General features: G+C 37.8%; 3 protein-coding genes across 3 annotated transcripts; 2 read left to right on the top strand and 1 right to left on the bottom strand.

Moving 5' to 3' along the window:
- The first annotated feature begins 652 nt into the window (after positions 1-652).
- LOC138877679 (uncharacterized) lies at positions 653-2,807 on the top strand. Its single transcript, XM_070157307.1, has 4 exons — positions 653-1,102; positions 1,758-1,820; positions 2,231-2,383; positions 2,517-2,807. Exons 1-4 carry the CDS (start codon positions 653-655, stop codon positions 2,805-2,807), a joined length of 957 nt encoding a protein of 318 aa, XP_070013408.1.
- Positions 2,808-4,220: 1,413 nt separating this feature from the next.
- LOC104246469 (probable galacturonosyltransferase-like 7) lies at positions 4,221-6,063 on the top strand. The gene has a single exon (XM_009802280.2). It carries the CDS (start codon positions 4,735-4,737, stop codon positions 5,821-5,823), a length of 1,089 nt encoding a protein of 362 aa, XP_009800582.1. The 5' UTR covers positions 4,221-4,734; the 3' UTR covers positions 5,824-6,063.
- Positions 6,064-9,836: 3,773 nt separating this feature from the next.
- On the bottom strand, positions 9,837-14,459 carry LOC104246470 (cellulose synthase-like protein D5). Its single transcript, XM_009802281.2, has 3 exons — positions 13,427-14,459; positions 11,978-12,788; positions 9,837-11,886 (listed from the first exon to the last, which is right to left on the bottom strand). The coding sequence occupies exons 1-3, from the start codon at positions 14,332-14,334 to the stop codon at positions 10,114-10,116; spliced, it is 3,492 nt and encodes a 1,163-aa protein (XP_009800583.1). The 5' UTR covers positions 14,335-14,459; the 3' UTR covers positions 9,837-10,113.
- Between the last annotated feature and the right edge of the window lie 370 nt (positions 14,460-14,829).

The raw sequence follows: 14,829 nt of genomic DNA, 5'->3' as shown, positions 1-14,829 counted from the left end.
ATTATTAGATTCCCGGTAACGGAACCAATTTATTTAACCAAAATATGTTTCTTGATCAAAATCTAAATTTAAAAGAAAACGGGTTACTAATAACCAAATTTTATAATGATATTTAAGGAAAACAATAAGAATGGAAAATGAATTGATTAATGGACAAATTGCAAAATCATGATTGAGAGTTTCGAGAAAGCAAAAAAGTAAAGAGTATATTTCAACATTGCTTCAGATCTGTACTTACAAATAAAATTTTGTGCCCTTATATAGGAATGTACAATAGTAACGATTTTCCCCACATAATTTGGGTTGATTACGGGCATTAATGATATTGATTTCCCATTATCTCGGGTATCTATAACTGGCGTATTTGTTGCTATAAATGCCTCATATCTATTTCGATTCCCCTTCCTTATTTACTTTCGGTTCATGTACATTTCCTTCTTTTTATTCTTTATTCATTTCGTCCCCATCTATTCTTCGTCAACTGTTAGGTCCGATTCTCTTTTCTGTATCGTCTTATGGGCATTTCTTCCCGTGCCTTCTCTTCTCAATTAACTCTATCAATCAAGAATGCCACTTGTCGCTATATCACTGTTCCACGTGTCATGCATCATTCCAATATTCCATGTGTAACACTTTTTCACTGCCAATAGACATGTGGACAAGGAAAGAGATGGATGTGTCTGGTCTACCTAGGATTAGGTGGGGTGCCTTGACTAAATACAAAGCTCATGTGTTAGGGGAGAAGTTACAGGCTATGGGAGCCTGGATGAGTATTGGGGACTCGAGTTGTATGTGGACCATGACAGCGGACTGTATTAGAGAAGTTGTGAGAGAAGTGCTAGAGGTCTTAAAAGGTTTCTCTGGCGGCCACAAAAGAGACTGGTGGTGGAATGAAGAGGTCCAAGGTAAAGTGAAAGCCAAGAAAGTTGTATATAAAAAACTAACAAAGAGCATAGCCGAGGTGGGCCAACTGGAGTGGTATTGGAAGGCCAAGAATGAGGCAAAGTTAGCGGTCATTGCGGCTAAGTCCGCAGCGTTTGGACGTTTGTATGAAGAGCTTGGGGAGAGAGGTGGGGATAAAAAGCTGTACAGGCTGGCCAAAGTGAGAGAAAGTAAGGCTCATGGATGAGGCTCAGATAAAGTGCATAAAAACGAGGAGGGTAGAGTGCTGATGGATGAGGCTCAGATTAGGCGGAGGTGAAAGTCATACTTCTATAAACTCTTGAAAGATGGGGAGATAAGGATATTATGTTGGGTGATCTGGAGCACGTCGGGAGTCATCAGGACTTTGGGTACTGTATGTGCATAACTGTTGGGGAGGTTGAGGGGGCTATGTGTAGGATGAGCAGGGGTAAAACGACCACGCCAGACGAAATCTAGGTAGAATTTTGGAAGAGCAGGGGTAAGGTAGGCCTTTAATGGCTATAAGTTGTTCAACGTCATTTATAGGACGAAGAGGATAACTGAACAATGGAGGTGGAGTACGATATTTTCGTTGCATAAGAACAAGGGTGATATCTAGATTTGCAATAACTATAGGGGTATCAATCTACTAAGTCATACGATAAAAGTTTGGGAGAGGATGGTGGAAGAGAGGGTGAGGAGGAGTGTGTCTATTTTCGAGAACCGGTATGGTTTCATGTCGGGATGTATGACTACGGAAGTCATTCATCTGGTGAGGAGATTGATATAGCAGTATAGGACAATGATGATGAAGTAGAATATGATACTCCTAATTTACCTTTGTATGTTGTTAGGAGAGTGTTGAGTGCACAAGTGATGGAAAATATGAACCAAAGAGAGAACTTGTTCCATGGAAGGTGTAAGATTAAAAATCAAGTGTGTTCTTTGATTATTGATGGTGAAATTGTGCTAATGTTGCTAGTGTTGGTTGGACTCTAACCAGTTCATCATATTGCTCGTCATAGTCCAAATCATCATCAAAGTTATTTTGCGGTTGTTGTGGCCTAAGAGGTTGAGTTCATACTTAGTGATTAACTAGTTTTGTGTACTTTCTTTTATTCCATGCTAATTTATTTGTGCTTTCTCTTTAGTTTCATTATTAATTTCTTGTTTCTATTGTCCTTTAGTTATTTTAGCTTCTTTGTTGAGTCACATAAACTCCATTTTTGCCTCGAAGTTGGAAGGTCCACTTGTGCCTTCTTTGTGAAATTCTATCTTTTATCCTTTTATTTGCATTCTCGTTATTTTGTTTCCGTGTTCGTATCAGACAATGAAGAAGGACCAAATTGAGTTCGTTGACTTAGAAAAAACATACGACAAAGTCCTGAGAGAGGTTCTGTGGAGGTGTTTAGAGGCTAAAGGTATGCATGTAGCCTATATTAAAGTGATAAAGGACATGTATGATAGAGCTAAGACAGGGGTGAGTACAATGGGAGGAGACTCAAAAAACTTTCCGGTTGTGATGGGGTTGCATCAGGGATCAGCCCTTAGCCCCTTTTTTTCCCTTAGCGATGGATGCACTGACGCGACATATTCAAGGGGATGTGTTGTAGTGTATATTATTTGCTGATGATATAGTTCTGATTGATGAGACTCGAGGAGGTATCGACGATAGACTGGAGGTTTGGAGGCAGACTCTTGAGTCTAAGGGTTTCAAGCTAAGCAGAACCAAGACGGAGTACTTGGAGTGCAAGTTTAGCGAAGTTACCCAGGAAGCAGACATGGGTGATACACATGTTATCCCCAGGAGAGAAAGTTTCAAGTACAGTGGATCTATAATACAAGGTAACAGGGAGATTGATAAGGATGTCACATACCGTATCGGAGCAGGATGGATAAAGTAGAGGCTCGTTTTTGGTGTCTTGTGTGATAAGAATGTACCGGTGAGACTTAAAGGTAAGTTCTACAAGGTTACTAATTAGACTGACTATACTATATGGAGCGGAATGTTGGCCTGTCAAGAACTCTCATATCCAGAAGATGAAAGTAGCTGAGGTATGTTAAGGTGGATGTGTGGGCATACTAGGTTAGATAAGATTAAGAATGAAGTTATTCGGGACAAGTTGGGAGTGGACCCTGTGGAGGACAAAATGCGGAAGGCGAGGTTGAGATAGTTCGGGCATGTTAAGAAGAGAAGCATAGAAGCCCCAATTAAAAGGTGCGAGAGGTTAACCTTATTGGGTATCATGAGGGGTAGAGGTAGGCCTAAGAAGTCTTGAAGAGAGGTGATTAAGCGAGACATGGCGCAACTGAAGTTGACTGAGGACATGGCGCAACTGAAGCTGGCTGAGGACATGGCCCTAGATAGGAGGGTGTAGAGGTCGAAGATTAGGGTAAAAGTCTAGTAGGTAGTTGAGCGTTTCTCTTTGTCTTACTCAGTTCGCTAGCATTAGTGTTAGCATGATATTTTTTTAATCATAGATTGCGATTACTACCTAGAGTTCAACTGCTTTCTTAGCGTCAGTCTTATTTTTTATCTTGTTGTTATTTCTGCTTGTTGTCATTGTTTTTTTCATCCGTTCTCCAACCGAGGGTCTATCATAAACAACTTCTCTGCCCTTTCTGGGTAGGGGTAAGGCTGCGTACATCTTACCCTCCTCAGGCCCCACTTGTGAGAAATTACTAAATTTATTGTTGTTGTTGTTGTTGTTGTCGTTATTGTTGTATATTTGTGTGTGTGTGTATATATATATATATATATATATATATATATATATATATATATATATATATATATATATATATATATATATATATATATATATATATATATTGTATAATATTTAAATTTATAAATTTTTTACGGCTATCGAATATAAATAATTTCGGCCCCAGACTAAAATTGGTATTTGCCTTGTTTTTAAATTATCTAGTAAGACTACTATCTTTATTCACATCAAATCATGCCTATTGAGCCACTTCAAACTCCTTATAGTTAAGCTTGGGGTAAGAAGCACATTCAGAAGTGAAAAATATTAGTAATATTTTCAATGTATTATTTACACTCTCAAATCAGATTATATGTGGAGGAGGATATAAATAATTTAATTTGTATTCACAGACAGTATGAAGAATTTTACACATTCAATATAGGCTGATTAGTTTCACCATGTAATTTATGCATAGTGGTTGACTTTTAAATAAGAATACTCAGCGAACAAAATAAAACAGTGAGACAAATAAGACCATTTGATCACTTCTAGAGAAGACTAAACACCAAATTCTTTTTTCATAAATATGTATTGCTGTAGCCCAAAAGAGCAAAAAGAAAAAGAAAAAAAATAGGTCAAAAAAATAAAGAGAGAGCTTAATTGAAAACCCTCTTCCCTAATAACAACCTAAAATTCCCCTTTTTCTCCCTCTATTCTCATTCTCTCTCTCTACTTGAGCTGTGTGACCCTGCCTCTTTGCTTTCACCTTCTCTCCCAAATAGAGAGAGAGAGAGAAAGAGAAAAGAGTAGAGAGAAAGCAGACTGCAACGCACGTCGCCACAGAGCGACCAACGCATGGATTCTCCTCTCTCTACCTTCCCTCCATTCCAAGTTCGCTTCGTTTTCACGGTATGCCATTAGAGAAAAAAACAAAGCAAAGAACCCAAATAAGGTTAAAAAAAGAAAAAGCCCATCTTCCAAGATTGGATTTTTAGCTGTGGCGGACCTTAGAAGAACCCTAGCATTCATCCTTTCCTCAATTCCTTCACTGCTGAGCCTGAGCAGTCATTACGACACGAAGAAGAAGAAAAGGAAAAGAGGCTTTTACTACACTGTAAAAATGTTCTGGGTCACGAAATTTTCAGGCTTTATCGCCGCAGCAATGGTAATGATTGTTCTTTCCCCATCCTTACAATCATTTCCACCTGCTGAAGCTATTAGATCCTCTCACATCGATTCCTATCTCCGATTTCCCAGTCAAATTGCTCCCCCTAATCGCTTCTCCTTCCGTAAATCCCCTGTATTCCGGAATGCCGCTGAATGCAGCACCTCCAATATATTGGGGACTAATGGTGTTTGCGATCCTTCACTTGTTCATGTTGCAATTACTCTCGATATCGAGTACCTTCGTGGTTCAATAGCCGCTGTGCATTCAATTCTACAACATTCTAGCTGTCCCGAGAGTGTATTCTTCCACTTTCTGGTCTCTGAAACAAACCTCGAAACCCTAGTTCGATCCACATTCCCTGAATTAAAATTCAAGGTATATTACTTTGACCCGGACCGAGTCCGAAATATTATCTCCACTTCCGTTAGACAAGCGCTTGAACAGCCGTTAAACTATGCTAGAAATTACTTGGCGGATCTTCTAGAACCCTGTGTCAATAGAGTTATTTACTTGGATTCGGATCTTGTTGTTGTGGATGATATTTCTAAGTTGTGGAGTACGAGTTTGGGGAAAAAAACTATCGGAGCCCCGGAATATTGTCATGCCAATTTCACGAAGTATTTCACGGCGTCGTTTTGGTCGGAGCCGAGATTTTCCGGCACGTTTAACGGCAGGAGACCGTGTTACTTTAATACTGGGGTTATGGTTATAGATCTGAAGAAATGGAGGCGGGTCGGGTACACAAAACGGATAGAGAAATGGATGGATATCCAGAAGACGAATCGGATCTATGAGCTGGGTTCACTACCGCCGCTAATGTTGGTGTTCGCAGGACACGTGGCGCCGATAGAGCACAGGTGGAACCAGCACGGGTTAGGCGGCGATAATGTGAAGGGAAGTTGCCGTGACTTGCATCCTGGTCCGGTGAGCCTACTTCACTGGAGCGGTTCGGGAAAACCGTGGCTCCGGCTCGACTCAAAAAAACCGTGTCCGCTTGATTCTCTATGGGCACCCTACGATTTGTATGGATTCTCGACGTGAATTTGTGCCGGTAAATTCCTCCAGTAACTTTTTTTTTATTTGGTTCATTTTATTAGGGATTTTTAACTTCTCTAATTTTTTTCATTTTCTACTCAATTTATTTCGTTCAAATTTTGTTCCTTCTTTTATATTTTGATTTAACATATGAACATTATGATTACCAGAAGAGACGATTTGTATTCTATTCTATTATTCGTGCAGCTTGAAATAAAAAGGGATTACAGATGATATTGAGCTCAATCAGGCCACTCTTGCTCCATTTGATTTCAATTACATTAAATTTGGTGGTTGTGCTTAATTTTATACTTTTAATTAGTATTTGGAAGCTCTAAGATTGCAGGTACGGTAGCAAGTAGGGTATATCTGCTGTGAAGTCCGCTAGATAAATGACCGACACTTAATGAGTGGCCTATAAATAATTAAATGACAGAAATACTATACTATAAATTTGTATGCATTACACTTTTTTCTTTTTTTTGTTCTACTTAAGTTAGTGTTGGATAATACTAATCTAGTGGTAGTAGATGAAATATACTACTAGTAACTGGAAAAGATGTTGGAGCTCTTATCTATTCGATGCTTTCTTTTGAAGTATGCTATTATTAAAGAATTGTACTTATAACACATCCATCCAAAAAGTTAAATAAATGGGAGATCTTGACAAATGAATGTTAGGTTGTAGGTTGTAGGATTACCAGCGCTCTCACGTTAAATGCGAAATTTGCTGTTTTCAAACTCTTTCATTTTAAAATTTTCAATGTATTGTTAATTATATTGTATTTGGGGCTATGTATAATTTAGAACATGGACCATGTGCATGCAGCCTACTTTCGTTAATGTATGTAATAGGGAGATGGTATGAAACAGCTTGGTTTTGATCAATGATTCTTGTTTTTTATTAGCAAAATACCAACATAACATGACTTTTTGTATAAGAGAGGAAGGGAATTTGAAGCAATGTAAGTAGGGGAAAAGGAATGCAATATTGCACCCGGAGGTGTGACCTAGATTAATCGCGATGAACTATGGAAGATCATAGTTATTTCTCACAATGACAGAATAATGATTCCTTTGCATTTCTGGGAAGAATTGTAGTATTTTTTTTGGTGGGAGAAGGATCAAGTACTCCGTGAAGTAGTCGAGCTGTGCGCGATAGTTCCTGTTACTAAAAAATGCATTATGTGAGCCGTGGATGGGAGGGATAGTGATGACACTTTTTGGGATTATTGTAAACATAGTGGGAGTGACCTTTAGCTAAAGATTGTGGCACATGGGATGCTAAGATAACGGTGGTAGCGACGGGAAAATTATTGTGTGAGTGTTGCTGGCCAGCGGGTTATGCGGTCCACTTTGTGAGACGAATATCTATGAGAGGGAGTGTAAAGAAGGAATAAACTAAAATTTGCAAGGAAGACATCAATTGTTGGATGGACAGTAGTGGAGTGCACCTAAGAGAAAAAGTAGAAAGGTGGAGGACATTAATTAAATGATAGAAATGTGTGTTGTTGTTAAGTTTGAGGACTAGCAAAATAGTAGAAGTCGTACTGTAAAATTTGGGTTGTCGTTCACAAATAAATCCAAAGGAGAGAGAGAGACCTATTCGGTGCCGGCTTCGGCAGTTTTTGCTGGGTAAATCCAAGGAAGCCGTGACGGTAGGTGCCAAGTGCACGGGCTTCTTTTGAATTAAGTTGCGAACACTTTGATTTCTTGTGAAACTCCTCTTAGACCAATTTATCCAGATTCATGTTGCATATGACGTACTTAAAAGGGAAGTGTTTCATACTAAAAATATTTCTATTCTTTGGGCTCCATACAGAAACCACGAGTGAAAAGATCTGTATGTGAATTGTGAAGCTCTCCTTCCCCTTAACTTTGCCGCCTCCTTTTATTCCCTTTCCCACTTAGGTATTTTATGAACGGGTGAGCGGAATTGCTTTATATAACAATGTTCTCTTCTTTGAACTCCTGAAAACTGTAAGAATCGCTTCATTGATCAACTAAGTTTAATTTCAGATTAATGGCAATATTGTTTAACTTGTTAAATAAAAAGTTGGAGCTTCTTCAAGTTTCATGTTTATTTCTACACAGATCACCAGACTGTGTGTTCTGATAAACATCAAGGTTTATTAAGCGATAACTCTAACTATATTTAGTGGATATGATACTACAAGTCTTTTGTCGTAATAGTTGAGAGATAACACATCAGTGTGACATCTAACGAGGGACCCGTATGGATATTGTTGCGTGTGAAGTGTCCAAAGTATGGGGACGAGGGGGACCAATTCCTTTTGCCCTGGCATCACACGTGGCCAGCTTCATTGGCATCTCTTGCCAGCTATACTAATGGAGTGACTCTATTGAAATAAATATCTTTTTAAATAATGGACAATTCCGAGGGATTGATAATGAACTATGTCGCTTTAATTTTCTTCACTTAAACACTACCCCCATAAGTTTTTAGTCGTGGCAGAGTTCGAAGCCATGACACGCACATAATCCACATATTACCTGTTGCCTCTTTCCGCTAGACTACGAAGGAAGCTTACACACCATTTTTGACGTCGAACGTTATTTTAGTGTAAAATTTGGTATTTTGGTGCTCCAACTTAGCACTATTTCTTACACTATTTTGATGTTAACACTATTCATCAATACCATTATCATTCATCAATATTTTATTATTATTATCTTTTACTATACTTTTAATTTAACATATTATAAATTTTGTAATTACTTATACTTTTTGTGTAATATCTTTATAATATTAATTTTATATTTTATTTTGGTGTATAATGTTTATAAATTAATTTCCGCATATATTATTTTTATATAAAATTGTAAGTTATTTATGTAATAATTGCATAAAAATATGTAACCATCAAAAAAACATATAACCAATTCAAGATGCTTGGAAAGGTCCAACTTCATTAGTAGAAATGGTAGTAGATGAAAATTACCGATTTGAACAATTTTTAGCTCGACACAAAAAAAAATTAAGGACAAAGATGCTCATTTTGCATTTCGTAATGCATCAATAGAGTTTTATGGGAGTAACATACTAATCCTGTAAGTTGAATATTTATGTAGAAATTAAATATCTTACATAATGTAATATTTATTTAATTATATCTTATAAATAATTTCATTTATTTAATTATATATCTATTAATTTGTATAATATATAATATTTGCTTACAGTTTCTATTATTTAAAAATTTATGGTATAAAATAATTTTATATTAAATGGTTATATAAGAAAGGAATATGAAAGGATTTGTTTATGAAATAAAAAAATATAATATAGAAGAAAGAGAATAATATAAAAAGAATATTTTTTTCTGGTGTAAAAAATAATGTAATTGGTTGGAGTTAATTTGCACTATTTTGGTGTAAAACAATGGTGCAGGGTTTGGAAATACCCTTGAAAAGAAAAAACTTTTACATGTATCAAAGATAATTTTAAATATGTGACGATATTTCTATTATTATAAGAATATCGACTTTAATTAAAAGTTTTCAAATATTAAAAAAAATAATTCTTTTAACACTGTTTTATATAAAAATGAAACCGAAAAGGTATAATGACGATATTTCTATTACCAATGAGCATTAAAGATTTTGCTCAGCTCTGATTTTTAATGTTATGAATATGCATTCTTCCAACTTCCTTTTCGGTGCAGTTTTCAAATTATTTTCCTCTCTATTATTATTGGTTCAGAACTGATTGCAACTGACACTGCCAGGTGAAGTCTGAGTTTGACAGCATTATCTTCACTAATTAAATAAAATGATTAAGCGATGGTAATTAGATTAGTCGCAGATAATGCAAAACCATAAAGATTGTTCTAGAATACTCAGCCTAAGTGGAGAAAGAACCTTGGCAGGTTATTCGTGTGGGTTGTGTTCTGCAGTTTACTATATTCATTTTCCCTTTTTTAATGTGGTTTGCATACCTATTTTGGAAGTGTGGTTGAAGTGGGCTCAGGTAGTGATGTCAAGCTGCACACTTAAGATCAAGAATTATGAATATGGAATCTTACATAAGCTCAACAACAACAACAACAACAGGCCTTAGTCCTCAATGATAACATGCTTGTCCATTTAAACAAAAGAAAACGATAGACATCTTAAAAAGAATAAACTTTCATATGTAACATAGATCTTAAAAGAGAAAAATGAACATTAGACAGTGAGTGAGATGAAGTGGAGAAACTTCATACTCTTAAGAATGTGAGCTTAACTGAGCTGCCGAGGTGGACAACACAACAACAACAACCCATGTACAAAAACTCAAGGGAACTGAAAACTTGACAAGTCCTGATGTCCTGAAGGGGGGTATACATAAACAGCGAGCAACGAGACGACAATGCAGATGAGAGCAGACCATAAGAAGACAATGGTAGGAACCTTTCCCCTTCTCCCCATTAAACCTTTTGCAAAAGGATAGAGATGAGACAACACCCAAAAACTGAAGAATACACCTCCTAAAAGCTTGCTCCATTGTGGGAAAGGACTGTACACAGTCCTGAATGTTCCCACTGCAATAGCAATCATGTTAAGCAATATGATTGTGATTGGTGGAATCATTAGGACCGTCCAACGAAACTCGTAAAGCTCAGCAAATTCATCTTCTCCGTCGTCGGGTGCAGCAGATTTTGATGTTAATGTGAATGAGATGTCAACTCCTGCTATAACTTTCAATAGTCCTTGTATCACAGCAGCAGGATGTGCACTTGTTCCACCAATCAACCAAAACTGTTCATTCCTCCACCAATCTTCAAGAGTAATTCCTGACCATTTGATTTCAAGGATAGCAAGCATGCAAAGGGTGATTGTGATCGCGAGCAAGAACACCAAAAAGGTGATGTTGAGGGACTGCACAATGAATTTTCCAGAGAAGAGTGAAAGTGCAGGCAAGACACAATAGACAAGGAGGAAAACTGAAGTGAAGGGATACATTCCCACATTGAAATATGCCACCCTCTGCAGAAACTTCATTCTTGGACTTGCAAATAGAGCATTGTTGCGAGAAAAGAAGATTTCAACCGAACCTGTTGCCCATCGAAGAACTTGGATAAGCCTATCTGTCAGATTGATTGGTGCTGTCCCTCTAAATGCATCTCTTTTTGTGACACAATAAATTGACCTCCAACCCCTATTGTGCATCCTGTAACCTGTCACGACGTCTTCTGTGATCGAACCATATATCCATCCGACTCTTTTCCCCCACTCGGTTTTATCCTCGTAATAGCAACTTATGACACCCACTGCCTCGGCAAGTGCTGAAGCATCCAATGGCTCGCGCTGTACAGCAAGAGAACCAGCTGGCCTTCCCTGACAACCTTTGCCTCGCAACTCATGGAGCAGCCTTCCTCCAAATTCAGCTACAGCTATTGAGTCAACAAGTGGAGTAGAGTTTCCAAACTGTTTTGTAAGCAAGGTTCTGCTTACTTCCTCCTCATCATCTTTATTCCCAATCATTGGTAAAAACATCTCATCATCCTCTTGATCCTTTTGTATATTCGGTTTCCTCAGAAGCTTTCTAGTCTTTCTGCTACCAAACCATCCGTGGTGTTCGGTTGCTCTTGGTGGACTAAACCCATAAAGAGCAATTCTCCGAAAAATGCAGCCTGTTCCTACATACATTGGACCTTGCAAACCATCCAATGCTCTCATGCTAACATCAAAGAAAACTGTATTGTGGTTTGCATATCGATCATTTGGATCAACACCCTCAAACCTCTGAGGGAACTGAACATAACAGATCCTATCACCACCTTTGTCAAGCATAAAGCACATTCCCTCTCTCAGAGCCAATGAGTTATAGATGTAATGATCACAATCAAGATTGAGAATGAATGCACCATTTGACATAATTGCACTGGCTCGAACTAAAGAATTCATGGCTCCAGCTTTCTTGTTGTGATCAAAACCAGGTCTCTTTTCTCTGGAAACATAAACTAGCATTGGCATTCTTACATCGACATTTGTTGTGTCTATCATGTTCTTTTCATCTACTTCATTCCCATAAAGTGGCTCTGCATTTGGGGGAACCAACATGATCTGCAACAAACAAAGTTCAGGAACTCAGCAAAAGAGTTGAAGTAAAAACTTCCACATCAAACAAGAGAACTTGAAAGACAAAGAACATTACCTGTATGATACCCTCGTGATCGCCCCTAGAATGTCCTTCTTCTGCTGATGACCAAGTACCGTGCCAGTGGGTCCCATCAGACATCCAAGTAGCTTTAGGAACCTTGATTGGTTCAGAGAGATCCTCTCCAAGTTCAGCTTGTTTTCTCTTAGCCCTTATCTCCTGTTGGGTGTTATAAGCATCTGATCGTCGCCTTATTGACTCTGGTAATGCATTTATCCTCACCTTGAATTCATCATATTCTCTCTTCACCCTTCTTCTGTCCCTAACAAAATCAAGTTTGACTTTGTTTTTCAATGGATCGCGCTTTTGCCCAAAGTATGCCTCAGGATTTCTAGGTTCTATGTTGTGTTTTTTACAGAAGGGAACCCATATTTTTGCAAAGCTAGCAGCTTCTGCAAGAGCTTCAAATGTGACTAAAGAACCTCCATCGTCCGACAAGTAACACGCGACCTTTTCAACAGGATAATCAACAGCAAGAATGGAAAGGATTGTGTTTGCAGTAACAAGGGGTGGTTCTTTTTCTGCATCAGCAGTTGAAACAAACACATCAATGCCTGGCAAATCAGACAATCCCTTTGGATTCCGAAGGTTTGGTCCTGAACTTTCAAATCTTTCTTTTAAAACAGAAAGGTCAGTGATTCTTTTAACAGGACAGAGCTTTGGCAACTGATCAAGAAGCCAAGATATTGCAAACCAAACTTCACACACTACCGACATTATCCACAACCACATTGCATCATGATTTGGATGAGAAATCCTCCATGTTAAGAAACAAGCCAGTGCACCAAGGCGAAGAACCATGAGCAACCTACATATATTCACACTCATACATCAAATTCAAATTATGAAACTGATTCATACAGTACTTTATTATTTGACATAAAAAGTTAGTCAATCAGCAAATAACTCTCTTCTGTTATTACTTTTCAACATGTTATTGTCTAAACATGCCTCAACTAAATGATTAAGCTATTTAAAGAGGATAATTTTGTTCATATTTTTTTTATGAACGAGAAATCCGTCTAGGGCCAACCCTTAGGACCAAGTGCGACATCCAGAATAATGGGTTTGTCCCTCTACCCCACAACACTTGGCTTATTTATACTGTGTCTAAACATGACCCCTCACGAGTGGATATGATTCTTTTTTCTTGGCCAAGTAGATGCAATTAGACTTGAAATGAGGATATACTACTTCGAATTGTGTGGACCATTTCAACTCAAAGTTAAGCTATTAGATATAACACTTCTGTTTATTTATTTCATGTACAACATCAATGGTCAAATGGGACACAACAAAAGGGCATGTAAGGTTATTTTATGTTGTTCCAGTTATTCAGCAAAGGAATTCTAAACCCAAGAAAATTATGAACATAAGCACATAACTATTGAACCAAGCAGCAAAACATTTGGATACAGGAAACAAAGATGAAAGTTCAATGATTACCTGTATGGACTGATAATTGCAGCTGAAATCCCAACTTTCCTAGTCAAAGGTCTATTTCCTCTGTTACTAAAATCTGGAGGATTTGTAGATCTATCAATACCCCTCCCAAATTCATAGCCATCAGAAGGCCACAAAGCATTTCCATAACCATAAGTCCCTTTAGTCTCAAATAGCCATCTTGAATGATCAAAATCATGATTTTGATTCTTGAATGACTGCACTAGTGAAAAATTCTTCTCCATTCGCCCTCTTCCTCCTCCTCCTCCCTTTGAAGGCAATGGGTATGCCTGATCTTTAGCTTCCGATTTCGGCTCTTCATCACTTTCATCATCATCACTAATACCCTTATAAGCCTCTTTACAACCAGGACAGCAACCTCCACCTATTCCCACACAATCCAAATAACACTCTCTACAAATTTTGTACCCACAATCACACTTAGCTTCAGCTTTTTTCTCATCACAACCTTCCATTTGACACATGTTTTTACACTTCATAACCATAGGTTCATCCTCTGATCTCTTCCTAACATGTGCTTTAGTCGCAGAATTAAACCCTCCAGTAAAGATTGTATCTTTAATATACCCTTCACTAGGATGTTCATTCCTATAACTTTTTCTACTTCCAATAGGGCTATTTTGAGAATTTGTAACGGTTCGATTATCTGGGGTTGGTGGAATATGAACAGTATAAGCTACAAATTCATCAGTGCTCTCTTTAGACATAGAGAGATATCTTCCACCAGAGGAACCCCTGAATTTTTTCCCACTAAGAGGTGAATTGGGGTTAGTCGATAAAGAATGGCGTCGAACCGGACTAGTTAAACCATGGCATCCTCCTCCAGTTGGAGATGAAGTCACTGTAATTGTCACTGGAGATGAAGAAGAAGGAGAATCATCAACCCCCATTTTGCTTTGATTTTCAAGATGAGTTTCTTTCAGCTATGAGAAATGAGAAATTTTCAAGAAAATTTGTTTGGAGAATTAAGACAAGAAGAAAAAACCCATCTGAGGAGCAAAGAGAAAAAGAGGGGTTTGTGTTGTTGGAAGAAAGAGAAGAAAGGAGACATCCTTAAATTTGAAATTGTGAGATTGAAAGGTGTTGTCAGTGGTAACGGTCGACAGATCCTGACCGTTGATCTAATGAGATCTCTCGGCTATTGTGGCACTTGAGAACGGTCTGATTGATGATACACCCTTTTTCTGATGTGGACGTGAAAGTCAAAAGGGGTAAAGTATTCAATTTCTTTCTTTCCATAAAAAAGAAAAAGAAAGGGGGGAGGTTTTCGACTTTAAAATACTTAACGGTCGAAATAATAAAGGCTTTTTCGGTGACAGGAGAAAGGCCGTCTTCTTTCCTCTTTTTTAATTTTTTTAGTGACATGAGTGAGTCTGTAGGAATAG

The sequence above is a fragment of the Nicotiana sylvestris genome, chromosome 9 (assembly GCF_000393655.2).
Source record: "Nicotiana sylvestris chromosome 9, ASM39365v2, whole genome shotgun sequence".
In the NCBI taxonomy this organism is placed as follows: Eukaryota; Viridiplantae; Streptophyta; class Magnoliopsida; order Solanales; family Solanaceae; genus Nicotiana; species Nicotiana sylvestris.
The sequence above is the reverse complement of the archived record's forward strand: the minus strand, read 5'-3'. Positions and strand labels throughout refer to the sequence as shown.

What these genes read in the sequence shown, in the direction of transcription:
- LOC104246469 (XM_009802280.2), top strand. Translation starts at nt 4,735, where the DNA reads ATGTTCTGGGTCACGAAATTTTCAGGCTTTATCGCCGCAGCAATGGTA.
- LOC138877679 (XM_070157307.1), top strand. Translation starts at nt 653, where the DNA reads ATGTGGACAAGGAAAGAGATGGATGTGTCTGGTCTACCTAGGATTAGG. An exon ending in AGCTGTACAGGCTGGCCAAA is followed by an intron (nt 1,103 to 1,757) that starts GTGAGAGAAAGT and finishes GTATGTTGTTAG; the next exon opens with GAGAGTGTTGAGTGCACAAG. An exon ending in GAGAACTTGTTCCATGGAAG is followed by an intron (nt 1,821 to 2,230) that starts GTGTAAGATTAA and finishes TGTTCGTATCAG; the next exon opens with ACAATGAAGAAGGACCAAAT.
- LOC104246470 (XM_009802281.2), bottom strand. Translation starts at nt 14,334, where the DNA reads ATGGGGGTTGATGATTCTCCTTCTTCTTCATCTCCAGTGACAATTACA. An exon ending in GCAATTATCAGTCCATACAG is followed by an intron (nt 12,789 to 13,426) that starts GTAATCATTGAA and finishes GAATATATGTAG; the next exon opens with GTTGCTCATGGTTCTTCGCC. An exon ending in ATCACGAGGGTATCATACAG is followed by an intron (nt 11,887 to 11,977) that starts GTAATGTTCTTT and finishes TGTTTGTTGCAG; the next exon opens with ATCATGTTGGTTCCCCCAAA.